Source organism: Drosophila teissieri, chromosome 3L, assembly GCF_016746235.2.
Source record: "Drosophila teissieri strain GT53w chromosome 3L, Prin_Dtei_1.1, whole genome shotgun sequence".
Taxonomy (NCBI): domain Eukaryota; kingdom Metazoa; phylum Arthropoda; class Insecta; order Diptera; family Drosophilidae; genus Drosophila; species Drosophila teissieri.
Window position 1 is genome coordinate 10,327,657 of NC_053031.1, and position 20,367 is coordinate 10,348,023.

Consider the following 20,367-nt stretch of genomic DNA (forward strand, 5'->3'; position numbering starts at 1 on the left):
AACCCCCAGAGAATGTTCTTGCCTTCAATAAATCTTATTAGGAGTGACTAAAGGCCACGATGGGTTAAGCGTACCCGTGTTGCCCTGACAGTTTACAGTTTACAAGTTATTCAAAGGCAAATGTTCAACAATAAGCAAATAATTCTCTGTGCACATGTCACACAAATCAAAGAGCCGGCCCAAAGGAGGCAAAATCGAGGGATTGCGAACTGCTCCATTGCTGGCCAACTCCCAAGGGGCCAACTCCATTTCGGCTATGCAAACTCCGCCGTTCAAACGCTATGCAAATCAAAGCGAACTGCGTAATGAGCCGCAACCGTAACCAAAATGCGAGGCGGGAATCGCAGTTGCGACTACTCAGTGCCCCGCTGTTTGCCACTTGACTTACATGTGTTTGCCGCTGATTGCTTTAATGGGTCACCACTGTACCAGTTGGCACATACATATATCTACGTGTGTGTATATGTGTGTGCTAACGGTAAACTGGTTTCGATGACATGGCGCATAACACCCCAGTATATATGTATGTATATATATCGTATGTTATAGTACCCGTGTACTCGAATATCTGTACAAATGCCAATTGCCCAATGTTTCGCTGACCCGCGCTCCACGTTCATCGCCCGTCGATGGGCTCATGACATATTAGCAAAGGTTTTTGCCCCACTGCCAGCCATTTATGACTCGAATGCTGGCCGCTGATTTCATTTAGGGCCAGGCCGAGCTAATCGCAAGTATTTCAGCTCGCAACTTGCCCGTCGCCACAGTCAGCCAGCCAGCCAGTCAGTTGCAACATCCATTGCGGTGTGTCACGATCCTGAAGGCGAGGAAATCAAACGAAATAAAAGTCGACTGGGGGCCCAGCACATGTGATGGAATAACTCTAAAAAGAAAATCTGAACAAAAAATTAATACTCTGGAAAATCTGCGAATTTAATTACATTTTGTAGGTACCAATTATGTTTGAAACTATATAATTTGAGTTCTGGCAACGCCTAAAATAAGTAACTAAAAATCTACAAAAATTATAATATTTATATTTTGGATTGTTAATAAGCTGACACATTCTTATGTTCATTAAAATCAAATATATAAATTTATATAAAACGAGAAAAGTATAAGATAAAATATTTGAATGTCAACCCACTTCTAACTGGCATAAAAATGTAAGCAAATTTTCAAAATACCTCCAAACTAACCAACTCTTTCTAGATCCCATTTCTAGACCAATTCAAAGTACCCTCTTTAAGGGTAATGGAAAACTAGGCACAATCTGCAGAGGTGCCATGCGGAGTTATGGTTATGTGAACAAGCAACAACAACCAATGCGGCAACTGCAACTAGCAACAACAGAAACAACAATCGGTGGCAGCAACAGCACAGCAACAGCACAGCAACAGCAACAAATATCGCATTGAAAATCGCTGCAAATGAGGCAGCGTGAAAAATGCGCGACTGTCGAAATTGTTTTTGGTAAAAATTTCAGGCAGGTTGACTGACAAAATAGGGGAAGAGGAAGGGGCAGCGGGTGGGTAAACGAAAAATTGAAAGGGGTTAGTCGGGGGCGAGAGGGTAAGCGCTGGCAATCGGTTAAGCATTCACATGGGAAAACGACGGGCAGCAGTCAACAGTCAGCAGGTTGCCGAGCCCAGCAGCAACTGCAATATCAACTGCAACAGCAGCAGCAGCAACTGCAGCAGCAGCAGCAGCAGCAGCAACTGCCACTGCAACTGCAACAGCAGCCACTGCTGCAACATTTTGACAGCTCTTGCTGGAACTGCAACTTTATTTCACTTTTCGTCCAGCGAATATTTCAAGCGAATATTTCCAACAATATTTCCAACAGTATTTCCACCAAATGTCAGACTCGCTAAATGTGACACAAGAGAAGGGCGAGGGAAAAGCCAGCCATTTTGACCCTAAAGCAACTTTCCCAAGGGTTCATCTTAAGACGTGTGAAATAATTTAATGTAAAGCCTTGAGGGAAATACCATTAAAAGCTATGGCTGGAACTATTAATATTATGTTTCAAAATGGCATTGTTATCAAATATGAAGCCTCTTAGGTTGGCCTGCTATGGTTTGCTGTCAAAAATATCTTACATAAATCCAAAGTAATATTCTTTAGACTTATTAATTTTACTTTACATCACCTTTCTCCATTTAAATATGATAAGGAATTTATCAAAAATTCCTTTTATACTTAGACTACTGATTTCCCCACTTATCATCCAAATGCATAGATCCCCCAATAGAGTTGTAACTGCTTGAAAATAAATGACCATTAATTTATCTCCAATGCAATCCTGTCTTTCGCCCCTCGGGCTGCGAAAAGTGTATGAAAATGTCAGTGGATTGCATGCGTGGTCTATTTATTGGTAGGAAAGGGGAACAGAGTGCGGTGTTCGCAGTCGCTTGACACATTTGTCATGCGTGGCCAAGCGCAGTCCAAAAAATATTCCCACGTTAATTTTTTTTGTGCGGAATTTTGTCTTGGTTTTGTGCTTAATTGAATTCATTTGGCCGAGTGAAAATGTAAAGAGATACAATAACATAAAGCCAAATGGACTGTGCAAAAAGCTGAAAAAACCAAACTGGTGAAACCATTTATCATTATTGGCAGAGATCGTTGGCCATATTTAGTCGTATTTATTGGCAAAACAAATTGATTAATTGATCTGGCATTTGCATGCGGCTCTCGTCTTAATGAGAACTTGACGTCTCATTGAGAACTCTGGCCCCCAGCTAGATGATCGATGAATGGAGTTGGTCGATCCGCAAAGGTGCAAAGGAACGGATGAATGAACGCAGGGTCGAAATCCAGAAATTAAACAGGAGACGGTGCACTGAAAGAAATAACACAAATATATATATACTCCTGTTTCTGTACTTACCAAAATTATATGTCTTTACTATAATTAAAAAACTTTTTAAATCATAATGATGCCAAAGTGCAGACAGTTAAACAACTATGCAGTGATAAAACCAATAAGTACCTCCTTTTAACAATATCTTGCTAAGTTCCCATGGAAGCGTGCCATTCACTTAATTATTGCTCCATATTTTACAACATTTTTGAATAGTTTTTTTCAGTGTACTGGCCAGTTGACCCATCCGAGGCGCATGCGTAACACCGCAAAGTGGTAGCCCAGCGATCGATGTCAGGGACAGTTGAAAGCGCACGAACCTCGCCTGGCTGTCGTCTGCTCCTCTCACCTCTTACCTCTCACCTGGGCTTTGATCCATCACCTGCGTCTTGAACTCCGCACTCATTAATCACGGCTGCGATTCGATCGGCGGAAGGAGCGGGGTCGCGAGGGGCAATGGGGCTGATGTGGTTGCGATTGGGGGAAAAACTTGGTTCAAGTGCGCTCAAAGCGCCAAAAATAATGCTTACTGCCTCTGCTCGCTTTTTTGTTTGTTGGCTGTGTTTTCGATTACATAATGCAAACAAATCACGAGAAAGTATAACAAATTTGAATAATAGTCGCTGATAAAATACTCTTACTCAGTTTTAGTTTTGACTTGCAGCTGATTGAGGTTTTCACCTATTTAAAATTTTATACCTCAGTTGTTGGGAGCAAAATATTGATTTTAAATATCTGGCTAATTAACAATGGGTTTTTTTTAAGGCACTGAAGCGTAATACTCAAACTTTATTCGCATTTGCACGTTTTGAATAAATATCTTTCTCCATAAAGCTCTTAATTCGACCGGTTTAGTAAACCAACGTATCGCGAATTGGTCTAATATAATTTAATAATATGTTGTTAGCCTAGGAAGCGTATATTCATTTCCCAATTGATTTGATCAGCAGATGTAGCCTTCAATTGGGACTAGGGGAGAGTCTTTCGTCATCGACATCCACATCGCCATCGACATCAACCCACCGATGCTTTCGCTGGAGCCACTCGAGCCTGTGTTAATGCTGTTAACTGGCCCGGGGGTGTTCGCAGTGCAGTGCACCACTTGCGTGGTGCTTCCGGACAAGGCCGTGGTGGTGCTGTGGTGGTGCCGCGAATCGCGGTGGTTCGCTCTATAAAATGGTAAACGCGACCTGCTAGAGACATCAGTTCGACGCATTGGCTCATCTCCATCAGGTCAACATGAAAGTATTCGTCTGTTTGCTGGCTGTGGCCGCGGTGGCTCAAGCAGGATTCATTGGAGGCGCAGGTGGTGGCGGTGGTGGTGGTGGCTACGGCGGTGATGCATCCTCCCATGGCAGCGGAGATGGTGGCTACAGCTACGGCGGCGGCGGTGGTGGTGGCTCAGACCACCATGGCGGCGGTGGTGGTTCGCCACCGGTCAAAATCATCAAGGTGATCCACGAATCTGCTCCAGCTGGTGGCTCTGGAGGCTGGCAGTCCGGAGGAGGCGGCGGCTGGTCGGCTGGCGGTGCTGGCGGCGGCGGTGGCGGCGGATATGGCGGACATGGTGGACATGGCGGACATGGCGGCGGTGGTGGCGCGCAGGAAATCAAAATCATCAAGATTATCTCGCAGCAGGCTTCGTCCGGCGGTCATGGTGATGGCGGCTACGGCGGTTCCTCTGGAGGATATGGCGGTGCATCCGGTGGCGGCTGGTCATCGGGTGGTGCTTCCAGCGGTGGCTGGTCCGCAGGAGGTGGAGGTGCTGCTCCGGCCGTGAAGATTATCAAAGTCATCTCGGAATCGGACTCTGGCGCTGGCGATGCCGGTGGTTGGTCATCCGGTGGAGCATCCTACGGTGCGCCCAGTTCCTCCTACGGTGCACCCAGTTCCTCCTACGGACCTCCCAGCAGTTCCTACGGTGCTCCATCCAGTGGTGGCTGGTCATCCGGCGGCGCTTCCAGCGGCGGTTGGTCCTCGGGTGGCGCCTCCAGCGGGGGTTGGTCCGCAGGTGGCTCGTCCAGTGGAGGATGGGCTCCCCAGGGCGGTGGCAGCTGGTAATTGTGATAACCGATGATTTTATTGTCTTCATTCCACCAACACCACCCATTGCTCCATCTCCATCTCACATCCATTTCTTTGTTATTCCCCATGCCACCATATTTGTTAAATAAAACTTTTCTGTTTGATCATTTCCCAAAAAAACAAAAAAAAGGAGTGTCTAATTTGCCAAACTCTAGCGCAGAGCGAAAAAGGAGCAACCCAAGAAATCCTTTTACAACTTTTCAATTTAAAACAGAAAAGTCTGCGAAGTACAAAAAAGAATACCCTCCATTCTGCACGCCTTTTTCCTTCCTAAGAAGCACACTTAAGCGTTAAGTAATAAAATGCAAGCAAAGCTGGGCTGAGAAAAAAAAAAGGAGCAGCCAAGAAGGGACAGGAAAGTGGGAGAATAAAGGAAAAACTGTCGGAAAATATGTAAAATATCACTTTTGACTAGCCGGCAAAGTCTAGCCACCCCCAAGGAGCCAGTTTCCTCGCAGCGGGTGGGTGGTGGGTGGCAAGTGGGTGGGCGGGGTGATTTGGGTGTTTTGGGTGCTTTTCGGGTCGGGATTCATTGGGTTGCATGTATAAAAATATATTTTCCATATAAATCTAACAAAGAACGTGTTCGGGTTACTTGATTAGGGCCAGCAGGAGCGTGGGCAAAACATTTTCAGCTTTTCCTTTCTTTCTTTTTTTTTTTTTTTTATTCGCCGCTATATCTTTGGAGCGCGGGGAAATAGAGTGGCGAAGAAAAGGATATAAGACGAACTGGGTCTCTTTTCGGTTTCCTCGAACATTTACACAATGAATACAAAGAACATTATATACACACACCCGAAAGAAGTGAGCAATTTGTTGCTTTGGAGGGCATAGACGATATGATAGGTTTGATTTTCCCTATTTTCTGTATTTTTTCCTGTATTTTCTGTATTGATTTATCAAAAAGAGGAAGTGAATATTTCTCACCCACCCCCACCCAAATGGTTGATTTTGGGGCCTGGGCATTTTCCATTGTGGGAATTGCGCAATTTTTCGGCATTTGGGGAAGAAACAATCATTAAACAATCATTAAACAATCATTAAACATATTTATTCTCTCCCACTCAATAGCCATCAACTTGTTGCCGGCATTGTAAACAAACATTTGGGGCCACATTCCTACACAAAAACCGAAATGCACACACATTACTTGAACTTAATATAGGCAAATCGAAAAACGAAAATCGAATCTCATCTCTAAACAAAATCGTATACGAAATAATTTTTATGAGTTAAATGGAAAATCGAAAAAAGGAACAAATGTTTTCCATTGAAATTCCCCCTCTCCACTACTCGATATAATTTTTCCCCCATTGCGTTGATTATATTTGGACTGCTGCTTCTTGGCCGAAAATTTGTTATTATTTTAATTTTACTTATTGACTGATTGTGCCATTGTTCTTGCCGCTCTTCAGCACGTGCAAAGCGGTCCAAAGAGTGGAAAATTGCGTGTTTACCCAAGGACAACAGTGGGTGGTTCGCTTTTTGCGTGGTGTGGCCCCCTTTTCTTTTTTCCAAGCAGTTTTCTTCTTATTTTTGGTGGGTCGTCTTCGCCGAGTCAACTGTCTGAGCCAAACTGAAGTGAATTGAACTGAACTGTTGACCGAATCGCTTTTCAAGTGTGTTTACTGTGGGCGCGTGTGCATCGACGGCAGTCGATTCTGAATCGCAAACATCAACAAACACAACTGTAGAAAACACAATCAGCGAGGCGAAAGCAAACAGTTTAAGCGCCCCTCGGAAGTCGTCGTTATTAGGAATCGCACCCGCTCCATTTGCCGCGGGATTCTGGATGAAAGCGCAAACCTCTAACCGAAAGTAATTTCGATCTGTCTGGCTGATATATACTTTCGCAATAAAGGGATGAATCGATTGAATTCATAAAAAATCTCGTTTTGACGGAGGTTGACAGAAGCTGCAAAAAAATCGTCTATATTTTCTCTATTTATTTGTCGTTCGCTTAGGACAATGTTTGGTTTTCTAATTAAAAGTCGGAAGTGTGCTGCTGCTGTGGGTAAAGTTAGCAAATAAACGATGACCTTTGAAGATTGTTGGGGGATATAGGTAAATAAAAAGGAAGTTTCCTGTGTACATAAGCAGATGACAATAAAATATAAGTCTTTAAATGAGAAAGTTGAGAACAACTTTTCTTATAGCTCTATTAAGTTTTCTTTCCTCAAAACTCTAAGAGATTTTTTACTACTCTTTTGTTAGAATACAGGAGATGTAAATGCTTTATATCGTGTGAAGTTCAATATCTTTTCTTCGTTCACGATTGAGTTTTCCCATTTACTTACTCTTAAGAAGTTCTTAACCTAATATACTTCATAATAACATTTGTTCCTGCCATCACATCCTTTTTGCGATGGACGTGATTTGTTATTGTCTGCCTGCTTAGTTTTGAAATTGCTTTGATTTACTCACAACTGATATGGTTGGGGATTTTTCCTCACTCCCTGGCTTATTTCATTTCATTTTTTTTTTTCGGTTCTCCGTCATTCCAAAGGAGTCTGTCTGCCTGGTTGAGTGGAGTGTGTGTATGTGGTGTGTATGGTGTGTGGCACTATTTTCCTGCGAGATATTGCCTGCTGGCGGGATTTCGTCTGGTCGACGACACTGCACCAGAACCAGAGTCACCATTACCATCAGCGGATCGGTTGGCTGTCGCCAAAGTCGGGGCTTCCAGACCCAGACGTGCGCCGTCGTTGTCGCCATTAACTGTCCCACCGACGCCGTCGGCGACGCCTCCACCGTATCCACCTCCACCTCCACTTGGAAGGAAACCTCCATCACAAGTTGTCGTCTCATCGATTTCCCCACTTTTCCAACGCTCACCCCCCCCTTCGCCTCGTAGAACCCATTTCGATGTCGCCTTTGTTGGCTGCCAAAACACTGAAACAGCTACGAAATCGTTATAAGTATAAGTATGGCGAAAAAAGAGAAAAAGTTTTTGCAACAAAAAATACAGAACGGGGTTGGTGGGGGGTGAAGGGGAATGAGCAGTACAAAGGCAAACAAGCAAATATTATTACTAATTCATTTGCGTATACCCTCGGTTGCACCCTTTTTTTGTCAACACCCACGGTCCAATTGCTCTTGATTCAGTTCCACTGCATTCTTTCTTTAAGTTTAGACTTTTGCATTGTAATAATTTAAGACTTACTTAAGAATAGATTTATACCCGTCTGTTATAATAGTAATACTATTATTAATATTAATTTTCTCATTTATATTTAGTTTTATGCAAAGCACAGTAATTATAACAAATTTGCCACTTTACAATTTTGTTTTTTTCCTTCGATAAAAGCCCGTGTAAGTAAAAGAATATTTAAGTCCACATAATTTTTTAGTAACTTAAATAAGTATCATTTATTTTAATATGTTTCTTTTAATCACGGATCAAGAAAGAGAAATGCCTTTGGGATTTAATATCACATCCATGCACTACAATATTAGAAAATATTAATATCAATATCAATACCAATTGCCTTTTTGGATAAGTCAATCATGTTTACCAGGTGTACAAGTATGAAATGTCGTTTTTTTTAAATTAAAAAACACGTTAAATTTTGTGGAAAAAGAAAAAATCTCGCAAGCGATTGGAAACTGCTTGTTGACTTACTTCCAACTGCTCTGCGAGTTGTTTTTGCGTTTGAGCATCGTCTTCATCCAATAATGCTTGCAGTTCGGCGTCTTCGTACCTTTTTGGTGGTTTTCCGTGCTCTTTGTCGTCGACGTCAAAATCACCACTTTTGAAGCGTTGAAACCACCGTTCACACGTTTTCACAGTTGGTACTTGTTCGCCAAAGGCTTCAACAAGCATTCGGTGCGATTCCGCTGCTGTTTTCTTCAAATGAAAACAGAAAATTAACACTGTCCGCGTTTGCTCTTTATTCGGCACGAAACTCGACATGTTGACTGCACTGAGAGTAAACGATAATGACGCTCGATTGGCGCAAAACTATGGTGGTTCGACAGTCAAGGTTGACACTTCACAAGGTCAAAGTTTTAAGACAATCGATAAATATTTACGTTTGGGAGACATCTATATGTTCGAACCGACATTCCATACTTGTACACCTGGTATAAGCTAAGTATAACCAAAGAACTATATTATATAAATATTTTGGTTAATATGGTAATATTTTTTAGTCTTTTTTTATGTTAATTTTTGTAAATCCTTTTAAAGGGTATGCAATAGACCCATCTCTTTCCGCCCATTTCGCACCTTGTTTGTTTATCGTTAAATTTTTTCAGGTGCGCACTTGGTGATTTGTGCTGCGTGCCCGAGACCGCCCCTCCCCTCCCTCCCCTCCCCTCACCATCCTCATGCCATTAACCAGCGGAAAACCGACAAGTGAGTACTGAGTACTGAGTAGTGCGAGCTGCGAGTACAACGAGTACTCATCAATGTCTGGGCCAGTCATAAGTAATTTATCAAGATACCAAATTGCAGTTGCCCGGCGACGCGTCTGCGTCGACGTCTGTCAATGCCAATCAGTGGCTGGCTGGCGATATGATGGGTGTAAGATTCGGAATCGCGATTCACGATTCACGAGTGCCGGTGTGAATGATATTCGAGGTATTTGTCAGGTGGTCGCACACACTCAAGTGATGCCAAATGTCAGCCAGCGATTCGGGTGGTGCGGCAGTGGTGGTGATGGTGATGGTGGTGATGATGATGGTGGTGGCGATGGTGGTGCTGGTTCAGGTGGTGCTGGTGCAGGATTGCGTGAGAGAGGTGGGGATGGACAGTAATTGGCCAACTGCGATTCCTATCTATTTCCAGATACCGGGTTTGAAGGTCGAGGGATATCGGGTGTTCGGTGTCAATTGATTCGAAGTCGAAGGGGAGGCGAGAAACGGGAATGAATGCGGGATGGTTTGACTTATGGACATCCTGTGATTTATTGGTTATGTTTGCAATGTGATATATTTGAAAAAGTGAAGGCTGTCATTTGCTTCAGCATGAAATCGTCGATGTTTATCGTTTTGGGATTTCCCTTTGTAGTTCTTGTAATGTGACACGTTTCTTAAAATGCAATAATCCCAGTCAATTGACCTTTAAATTGGATTTTTTGCATAGCGAACGGATAAACATCTGCAAATAATCAAAATTGATATGCATTTGAAATATACTTTCAGTATTGAACTTAGATTGCTGTCATTTATTTTTACTTCCTAGTTAAATAATACAAAATGTATCTTATAAACCTAACCATTTTGTGCAATTTGTATGACATTACTCATGTAGTTCATACACTCAATTAAAATTTCAATTCATAAGTTATTATCCCCAAGTGATTTCCCCAAGTCACACTTCCACCCAGCCAACAAGTAGAAGATTTCGCAATCATCTTTTAGTAATTCAAAAAATCGTTATTTCTGTCTCTTTCACCTCATATCTCTGCCCTGTTCCCACTCAATTACGATGCAAACTATCAGCAATAAAAGCAAATTTCCTTCACCCTAAAGCAGAATTTTCCAACGCACACACATGGACACGCATTTCCCACTGTGTGTGCGTGCACCAGAGAATTGTAATAATTTGTGTGTGTTTTATTTTGTATGTGGGTCATGTCCTTATGAAATATTCAAATGTCCTGAATTACGTATTTATGCCATTTCCACTCTTTTATTGTTCGGCCTTTCAGTCCCCGAGCAAATCCTTTACCCTTTAAAAAAACACACACAAAAATCCAATTGTAAATGCGTTCAGTGCCTGCTTATGTGTGTGTGTGTGGGTGCGTTGGGGCTGGAGCCTCAATTCCGTTATTGAAAATTGACCAAATATGTGTGTGAAAGCAGAAGACGGACGCATGCAAAGTGATTCCCCCTGTTTTTCGGGTTTGGGAGGAAGGAAAAATGAGGGAAATGGGAAATGGACTCGGATGAAGGCAACAAAGCGACAATGACAGCAACAAAAGCTGAGGCAATAAAACACACACGAGGGCATAAAAACAAATAAATTGGTAACATTTTCACAATACACACTCCCACAAGCCCAATGGCAAACACTCACACATGAGCACACATCCGCACACATCCGCACACACCCGCACACACACGGACATTGGTAAATCCGCAACGGAAGTTGTGCTTTTAAATCGATTTTGATTGATTTTCTCACTGCGCCGGGAAATGCCTTTCGGGCACACACACACACACTAATACAAACACACACACACACACATACACATGCACATATAACGTATCACCGAGTTTTTCCCGCCTGTTTGTCAATGGCGGCAAAAATAAAATCAAATTGTAAATAATCGAGTCGCAATCGTCGCCTGTTTGTAAATGTATATATGAGCATATATTTTTGCTTTTACCCTTTGGCAATGTTACACTCGGCAAGAAAAACAAGAGTAAGCGCTTTAAAAGATGATATACCAACTACAAGATGCTCTTTAAAATTAATATTGAACAAAAGCTTACCATGAAATAATTTAATAGTATTTTTATAATATTCTCAGCTGGGATAAAAATATATAAATCTCTACAAGCTATATATTATTTTAAATATAATAGTCCAAGCAATTTACCACTTTTAAATATTGTCATTATTCATGGCTTGCAAACCTATTCCTTATTTCGAATTTATTTTAACTTATTATAGAATTATTTTCTATTTATTAAATGATATAAATGAAATGCTTACTTGGGCATCTTCACCAATAAACTCCATACTTACTCCTCATACACACCTCACTCAAAAGCAAAAGCTTACTCAAACAATTTCCCCCTTTTTATATTTGCACTAAAATTATTTGATTTAACCTTTTCATTCGCCACTCAACATTTTTGCACCACGCAACGCACACGAATCCTCTTCCTTTTAGAATGCAGTTCTGAAAACCTTTCGTACTGTTTAACGTTATTTATTTATGCTTATTGAATGTGTGTATCGCTTTATTTCAATATCGTAAAAAACTTAACATCATCCTGGGCACGAGAACGCAACCAAACTAAAAGCACTCACTTACATTTTTAATACAAAATCAATAAATATAAAAATATATAAGCAAGTGGAAAAAAATCATAAATGGATGTGTGTGTGTGTGTTCGCTTGCCAGCTCATACAAAAGCATAACTATTTGTGTGAGTGTGAAAAGGAATTTTTTTATGATGCTGCGGACTCATAAAAAGCGCATAAAGTGGCCTTAACATGGCATAAAAAACGCACTAGCAAGTGCCAGCACAGTTGACGGGTCCAAAAAGTGGGGGAGGCGTGGGGGGTTGGGGGCGTGGCAGGAGGGCCTGGAATCACCATCTATGGTGCAAGCTAGAGAGCATATGTCTGGGGAATATCCACAATGAGGGGGGCATACAATGGCATATGTCCCGCAGCAAAGCGAAAGAATTTACCCACGACTAGTCAAGGATAAGAAAAGAAATAAAAAGACGTTTAAGGAATTTTAATAGAACGTGAAAACACCTTGGGGATCCATAAATCGTTGGGGTAATTAAACTAAATTCGAATTCCTGATCCCCAGTGACTCACTTTGATTGGAATACCTGAGCAATTTGTTCAAAGTACTTAAGAAGTTTTTAAACTTTTGAAACCAAATACTGAAAAAATGGTAATTACATTCAAATAAAATTGCCATTAATATCATACCAAAAATAAAACTTTCTCTATTACAGAAAACCATAGGTTGTACTAAAAAAAAGGTTCAAATACTTATTTTCAACTCTGTGCACTTTGATCAAATATTCAAGGGAGTGTCATGCTCATTCCATTACCATTTCCCGCAACAAGAATCCTAATTTATTTCAATATTAATTAAGCCATTTCCTTTTGGAATCGTCTGATAAAGTTTACGCTTCCTCTTATTGTTTGCCACTTTATAAGGACAAGAGCACCGAAAAACCCCACCATTTTGGGAAAGTTCTTTGGTGAAACTTTTTGTGAGGTGGACTACCACCACTTCCACCGGCACATTAATACTTGTAGTTCGAATATTTAACCCCTTTGTGTGCGTCGGCCTCAAGACAACCCCATTAAGAGGCAGACCTTCCCTGCAAAGGAACATAAGTCAGAATTCAAAGCACTCAATAATCACACTCGTACACTCGAATTTACATATCTACATCGGGAATCGTCAGGTCGTAATTAAAATATCACGCCCAGGCAAACAAAGAGTTTCGCCGCGAAGGGTGTGGGAATTCCTTGCCGCCAGTGCAGAACAAATAATCTTTAAAACCGATTTTTGTTTTTAATAAAACGGGCTTTACAAATATTTTAAGCCGCTCATCATTGCCTTCTGTCGCTAGCCTCTCTCGATGGTAACCTTTTTTTTCCTTTGCTATTGCTGATATTTTTTAAGCCATTTGCCCCAACCCCACGAACTGCCACTCGAAGTCTCCAGCTCCTTGTGCATTAAATCAAAGAAGCGTAGCCAGCACGTGTCTGAAATATGCATTAACACACCACCATCACCATCGCAATCAGATGTGCCATCAGTCGTGCCATCACCCACTCCACAGTTTTTTTTGTTTGAATATTCGTGACCCATGCCACAAACAGATCACACCAACATTTCCACGCGATTCAGGAGGGTTAGAGGAGGTGGCCCAGCCACCGGGAATGAAATCATTTTTAATATTAATTGCAGCAATCGAGTGACCATGACAACAGCGAGAGAGCAACCCTCAAGGACCCATTGGATGGGCACCAGGAATAGACTCAGGAACAGGAACAGGAACTGCGCACCCATAAATGGAAACAGAAAACAACCAGCAAAGTGGTTGGCTTTGGAGTAGTAGCCGCAGTAGCAGCAGCAGCATCTTTCTTCAACCACCCGTGACAAGTCGCTGGCGGATGTGGCAATTGAATTTGGCTTTCGTACTCCGATTCTGGCAACTGTCCGTTAAATAAAACCCCAGACAATATTTGTTTGTCGCTCCAGGGAAAGGTCCTTTCTGGTCCAGACTGGGACTGCGACTGGGACTGGAAATGGGAATGGGACTGGGATGGACTGGGCCTGACAGCTAAATGAACCACTGGGCAGCTTCGATTTGTGATTGCCGGCAGATTAATGGACTTTGTAATGGAATCTGAAAAGGCTCATCTGAACATAGGCATTCAGAAAAAACGCCACTCAGTTTGGTAAGTGGGGTTATAAAGGTTTGATTTCACTCGTTTATTTTTATCTATTTTGTCATTGTAATAAACATCACACAGCATTTTTTCAAAAAACAGGGATTTGCATAATGTATGTAGACTTTTCGATTTAATTTAAAGCATGTCAACATTTTGATGTAGGATTTTTTAAGTTAAAAGCTTGAAGTCAGATTGTTATTGTGTTAGCTAAATAAAGTTTTAAAGTGTTTAAGACCCGATTTGCGTATGTATCCAAAGAGCTCTTTGCTGAAGCAATGAATTCTTTAACAACCTGCGGACTTAAGAACAAGCAACTGAATCTGATTGCCTGGTACTTTGAAGGGGTAAAAGCTCAGTTTTTGCCTTCTTGCACTCGTAACCTGAGTTTCGTTCCCCAGGGGCAGCTCTACCCCTAAGACTTTATCCGCTAAACGATTTTCTTGGCATCCTCTTTGTGCCGAGGTGCTCGGCTTGGGCACTTGCTCTCGAGCACATCCCACATCCACCATCCGGCATACACCATCCGAAATGCTGAACCGAAACCCCTTTTGCATGCCCCCCATTCCCAACTGCCCAACTCAGACACAAATAAACGATAAAAGCACAGTCGTTTGCCAACAACAGTAACAATCAGTAGCGAGAGGATGCCACCCACTCGGTCCATATGCAATATTGTCTTGCGCCCTACACTCGAAATAATGTATAGATTAATGAAGAATATAAAGAAAATTCCACATTAAATGGGATGGTGCTCGTTTAGGTATGTAGCAAATAATAAAAATTAAAATAAAATTTAAACTTTCAGTTTAAGCACATATAAACAGCACTACCTTTCCATAAACCCTAAAACATCTATAAAATCTAAAAAAGAAATCTAAAATCTATAGATTCCAAAAAGTTATGCCAGTATACTACTACCCGAATAAGCTGAACAAGAAAAGCAACCATACAATCTGGAATCCAGGAGCGTTCGCCACTTCGACCCACTCGCCCACTCACCTACTCGCCCACTCGCCGTTCTTTCGTCGCACTCGCTCGCCAGCTGTTCGTTCGTTGTTCCGTTCGCCGTTCGGTTCGCCCGCTCGTTGGTTGCGTTCGACAAACGCGGGAGTTGACCGGGCGCACAGAGATTCCAGGAAGCGGATCTAATGGAAAAATGCCATAATGGAAAACCCGCTCAGCAGAGAGAGATAGAGAGGGAGAGAGAGGTAGGGCGAGAGAGAAGGAGCCAGCTCAGGGGGTGGTGAAAGCGGAGAGAAAGCGAGAGCTAAAGTTGAAAGTTAAATTGAATTGAGGTGGGCCAAATGTGGCCTGAAGGGTAGAAGGGCAGAGAAGGCATTGGCATGGTACTACTCAGCATAGGGTTGAAGGCCCCTGGGGTCCCTTCGGGTGGTTTGTAAATGACGAGAGGTGGCGGGAATGAATTTGTTGGGCCATCAGAATGACTTTCAGCATGTGGAAGCCGCTGCTTAGCATGTTTCCTGACAGGCGGCCACGTGCGGCTAGCGGGAGCGAGACAGCCGCTGATAGAGACAGCTATAGGCAGCGAGTGAGACGGGCTAACGAGTAAGGTCCTTTCCCGTCTCGTTCGCTCGCTACTGTGGTGGTGGGGCTGTATGAAAATGAGGCGCAAATTTTGTGGCCGAGCAAACAGAAAACGGGAATAAAAAGGAATAAGGTTCAACAAATGGTTGCCAACCAAAGCAGAAACCCCCAAAAATAACAGGACCACCCCACACACACACTATTTAGTAATGACACGCGGGCAGTGGAGGTGTGGTGTACTAGTTAGTGTTATGTGGCATACTAGAATTAGGGCTTGCCAGATAAAATAATATGAAAAACTAACACTATACCACATTTAATAATAACTTGCTTAGATCACACATATCAATTAACCTCCTGCTGTTCAAAATTTGTAAGTTAACTTTGAATTATTTTGAATGTTAAACCAAAGATAATAAGTTAATCTGTAGTAAGTCACACTTCATTTTCCAATTTCCTCACAATTTAAACAGTTTTCCATCTGTTAGGGCTCTGTTAACATAATTTTCCCCTGGGCTTCTGTAATTTCTTGGTGGTTTGTGGACTTAGCCGGGTATCGGGTATCTACTAGTCCAGCTCTTTTCACTGGGCGCTCAGCAAAGAGCAGCACGTGAAAGCATACACACACACAGACAGACACACACACAAAGTGCTTTTCCATTTTCACCCCCTTTCTCCGAACTTCTATCTCCCTCTTACACTTTGGGATGCTTGAAAATTATGTCAACGAGTTCTGTTGATTTTCCCCATTTCGTTTGGCTTTTATTTCTGACCACCTTCTCGCCCTCTACCGCAATTTTTCCTTTTTGTTGTTTGTCAGCTCGGCTTTTCCCCGTTTTTCCTCGACCATAGGAACCCGGCGCTGGTTAATTACATTTTACAAAATTTGCTGTCAGGCAGTTAAGTTGGGTTAAGTCGAGCAAATGTCGACGGCGGCAGAACGGCATTTTCTGCTTTCCCTGCCGGTTGGTAATTTAATATTCAATTTTTGTAATTTTTATGCGCTGACCTTTTTGCAATTGTGGAATTTTCCTTTTTAATTATTTATGTGCGGTTCTTCGGTTTTAGGTGTGGCGGTGGTGGGGGGCATGCCATCGTTTTTATGTCCTACGTTCTGTTCTGCATCCGCAGATTAAAAGGAAAATCGTTTTGTATTTAATTATTCAGTCAGGTGATGGTAATTGGGGATTGTAATTCGGAGTGTTCACTGTTCGCGGGTGTGGGAGGGAATGTTTGCATAATGTTTACACGTTTTGCGAGTGGGGCTCGCTTGGGTTTGGCATCTCCCTGTTGACCATTTCATAGAGTAGCTCCAGGGCCCGGTATGTATGTCTGTACATATGTACATACCTATTATGTACACCCACTGGTATGGTACATAAGTAAATCCTACATTTCGGTTAACTTTCCGTGTGTTTGGCGAGCGGAGAATTCAGAAAAAATATTTTTAAAAGCTCAAGTCATAGCAGGCAAACACAGACGGAGGAAAAAATTGCATGCCGCCCAGGGACAGGGACAAAGTGAGATGGAAAGGCGATGCAGGAGGGGCAGTTTGATGTGGAGCAGTGGCATTTCAGTGGCAGGGGAAGGACACTAAACAAGTGGGCAAGGAGCACCAAAATGTTCTATACCCTAACCAACGAAAAATTAAAGTTTTTTAATAATAAAAGTAATCAGTATGGTAAAAAGACGTAAAAGCTGTTTAAAAAATAACTTATATACTATTTTGAGCAATTTGTTTGTCAAAAAAAACAATATAAATTTAAAAAAAAACATATTTGATTTATTATAATTAATTATTTTATTTTTTTATTTTATTTTAATGAAAAAAACAAAACACTATTTTTTCAAATATTATGACATAACTTTTATATAATTTTTAAATACTTCTCCAATTTTGTTAGTTTTATTAGTATGACAATTTTCAACTTTTTTTGTTTATTTGTCACCTTTAATAAAATATATTTTTAGCAGAATTCAATTTGTTTTCATGTAAATGGAACCCATTTTAGGGTATAAAGAGCTGCTCTTGCTAACGCAAAAGACAACCCAGCAAAAAAGGAAAATTGTGGCGCAAAATGTTACGCTTGCATCGAGATGGAGGAGAAAATGTGGAAACGTGGGGGCGCGGTGGGGGGAAAACTGAGGATTCGTGTGCCAGGGGGGAGGGGTGGAGGAAAGCGGTGGAAGAAAAGAGGGGTCGAGGGAAAGCGAGCATGTTGGCTCCTGCAATGACAGCAGCCTGCAACAGCCGGCGAAGGACGTTGGGTGCTCTGGAGGGGCTGGAGAGGGGTGGTGGCAAAGTGGGCGGCATGTTGGCAAAGGCATTAAGCTGCGCCCACACACACACACATACACGCAAACAACGAGGGACATTATAGAAGGCGAAGGATGCGTTTTCTATGGAAAACTCACACACACACACACACACAAAGAGGACGACATACTTTAGCACAGAAGAAGAAGATGGAAAACTTGGCGCGACTTTCGACTACGTGAAGCTGTGAGCTCCAAAAGCGGAGAATACTCACAAGCACACATACACACGCACACACACACACCCACTCGTGTGCATAAAGGACATATATCCCCACGCACACACACACACACTCACACACAAGCGGAGAGGAAAAATGGCAACATAACTGTAGTGAAAATGTCAAGAGAGAAAAGATATTAAAACGTATTTGACTTCTGTGAGTTTTGGATGAGTCGCTGGGGCGGGCGGATGGGGGCGGCGAGGGGATTTTTGGTGGCAGGGTGGCACAATGAAAAATATATAAAGAAGCCGCCACTCACACAAGCACATCCGCCCGCACACTCGCACACTCACTGGGACACACACACACAGACAGACACACGGAAAGGGAGCTTATGACAAAAATAATAAAAATGGCTCAAGAAAAGAAAATGGCAAAAACGAACAGAAATAAAAAAGCAGCAGGGGAAAAAATAGGAAAAAACGTACAAAAAAAGGCAAGAGAGAAAATACAAGTATAAAAATGAATTTTAGATGACAGGCAAAGCAGCTTGTTGGGGGGGGAGGGGTGGAAAAGCCGGGGGGAGTTGAGTAAGGTTTGTCTTTGCAGTTAAGCAGACAAGTAAATGTTGTCCTTGTTGTTGTCCCTACACCGCCCATTCATCCACCCACCCAGCTCCCCTCAAAGGCGGTGTGGCAGGGAAAAAAAAGAGAACCAGAGGAGGAAAAATTGTGGAAAAGTTTTATGGGCAACAGCAGCAGAAATTGCAATATAGCCAAGGAGCAGGAGGGCTGTGCTCTTGATGGCTGTGGAAGAGATGGCTGTGGATGCGGCACTGATGGAATGGGAAAGGCAGCTGGGAGGCAGATCTGAAATGGGAAAAATGGGTAAAATACCAATTTAAAGAGGAAACTGCTCTATACATATGTATATATGAAAATATACTCACGAAATAGTTTAATTAATATACCACAGTTTGATTAAAATGCAACTTTTAATCTTTTACTTATATCTTATATATTATAATATTTATTTAACAGAAAGAACCAATTACCAGCAGAATAAGGAGAGCAATAACTTTTCCGCTTCCTGTCAAAGTCTTCGCCAAACAAACAGATTCTCCTAATTCGCTATAATATTTCAACAAACAAGTTCCCCATGGAAAAAACTGTCAGCATATGCACCATAGGGCTTATGGTATACCCCAAAGATGAAGCCACAAAGTCCCAAAACGAACAAAAACAGCAAAGGACCGCGAGAGACAATGCATAAAAATAAATGAATAACATAAAAATAAATCATACGCCCCATCGGCCACCCAGTAAAAAGTAAGCCAATACCGTAACCATTACCCTCGCTTCAAAATCACACCCCAACCTCAACCCAAAAGCGAAACCCAAGCCGAAGCCCAAACCCAATGGATGTCCTCCGCCCATTTTCATGGCGCTAATAAATGCTTATCGAAGACGCATAAAGCGAGTAAATTCGCAGCCATTAAACGGGCATAAAACTCGAACCGAAGCCGGGACCGAAGCGAAATTGTGGGGCCGACAAATCAAAGTACAAGCCTCAGGACCAACCTCATACCTCATACTCCTATTTCCCTGCCATGAAATAAAACCAGGCAACAATGAAACCCAAAGCGTCTCCCAAGCGATTTCGATGCGGGCATTCATCGGTCGAGCCAAGGAATTGGCCACCCACAAGAACCAACTCCCAACACCCAACACCCACAACCCAAACCCCCAGTGAACCTTCCTCCTCCACCCTCCACCCTCCTCGGCACCTCCAGAGCACCCCATTTAAAGGGCCTTCCTGCGAGGCAACACTCGCTATATAACCATCTTACCCAACGTTGACAGCATACAAAGTAACTTAAATCGAAACAATAAAGCGGCAACTTTGTTCCAAGAAAAAATGCAAAAGAAAGCAAAAGGAAACTCGAAAGGAAACCAGTAGATGTGTGGAAGTGAGAAACAAGCGAAGTAGGTTATACCCTCATGGGTTCTATATTATTCAAAAAATAAACTAATAACTCAACTAACAGTATTGTTTTAAATACACTATTATTTAATTCTAATCAAGTGAGCTTTATTTTGTAAGGAATTCAATTGCATAGCATGGAAGGTAGAAAATTCAATACCAATTAGGGTATTCGTGGCACCATAAAACGCCACGGTTTAAACTTCCGATCGAAATTCCCATACCAACGGGCGTGGGTATTATTACAAAAAACGGAGGAAAAGTCGTGAAGGAAAGTTCCCAAAGAAATTGAGCTGCAG

The 20,367-nt window shown here is 42.1% G+C and overlaps 2 protein-coding genes and 1 pseudogene across 2 annotated transcripts; 2 read left to right on the plus strand and 1 right to left on the minus strand.

The window, feature by feature from the left end:
* Nucleotides 1-4,105: 4,105 nt before the first annotated feature.
* LOC122618009 (loricrin) lies at nucleotides 4,106-4,927 on the plus strand. Its single transcript, XM_043794120.1, has 2 exons — nucleotides 4,106-4,847; nucleotides 4,878-4,927. Exons 1-2 carry the CDS (start codon nucleotides 4,106-4,108, stop codon nucleotides 4,925-4,927), a joined length of 792 nt encoding a protein of 263 aa, XP_043650055.1.
* Nucleotides 4,928-7,417: 2,490 nt separating this feature from the next.
* On the minus strand, nucleotides 7,418-7,895 carry LOC122616566 (annotated as a pseudogene).
* Nucleotides 7,896-19,525: 11,630 nt separating this feature from the next.
* LOC122618125 lies at nucleotides 19,526-19,944 on the plus strand. The gene is given in 4 exon segments (XM_043794267.1): nucleotides 19,526-19,597; nucleotides 19,600-19,665; nucleotides 19,667-19,792; nucleotides 19,795-19,944. Coding segments are annotated over 4 exon segments (414 nt in total).
* Nucleotides 19,945-20,367: the final 423 nt, after the last annotated feature.

Excerpts from the sequence above, each read along its gene's own strand:
- LOC122618009 (XM_043794120.1), top strand. The coding sequence starts at position 4,106 with ATGAAAGTATTCGTCTGTTTGCTGGCTGTGGCCGCGGTGGCTCAAGCA. Across the intron at positions 4,848-4,877 it reads CAGCGGCGGTTGGTCCTCGG|GTGGCTCGTCCAGTGGAGGA; the intron begins GTGGCGCCTCCA and ends GTTGGTCCGCAG.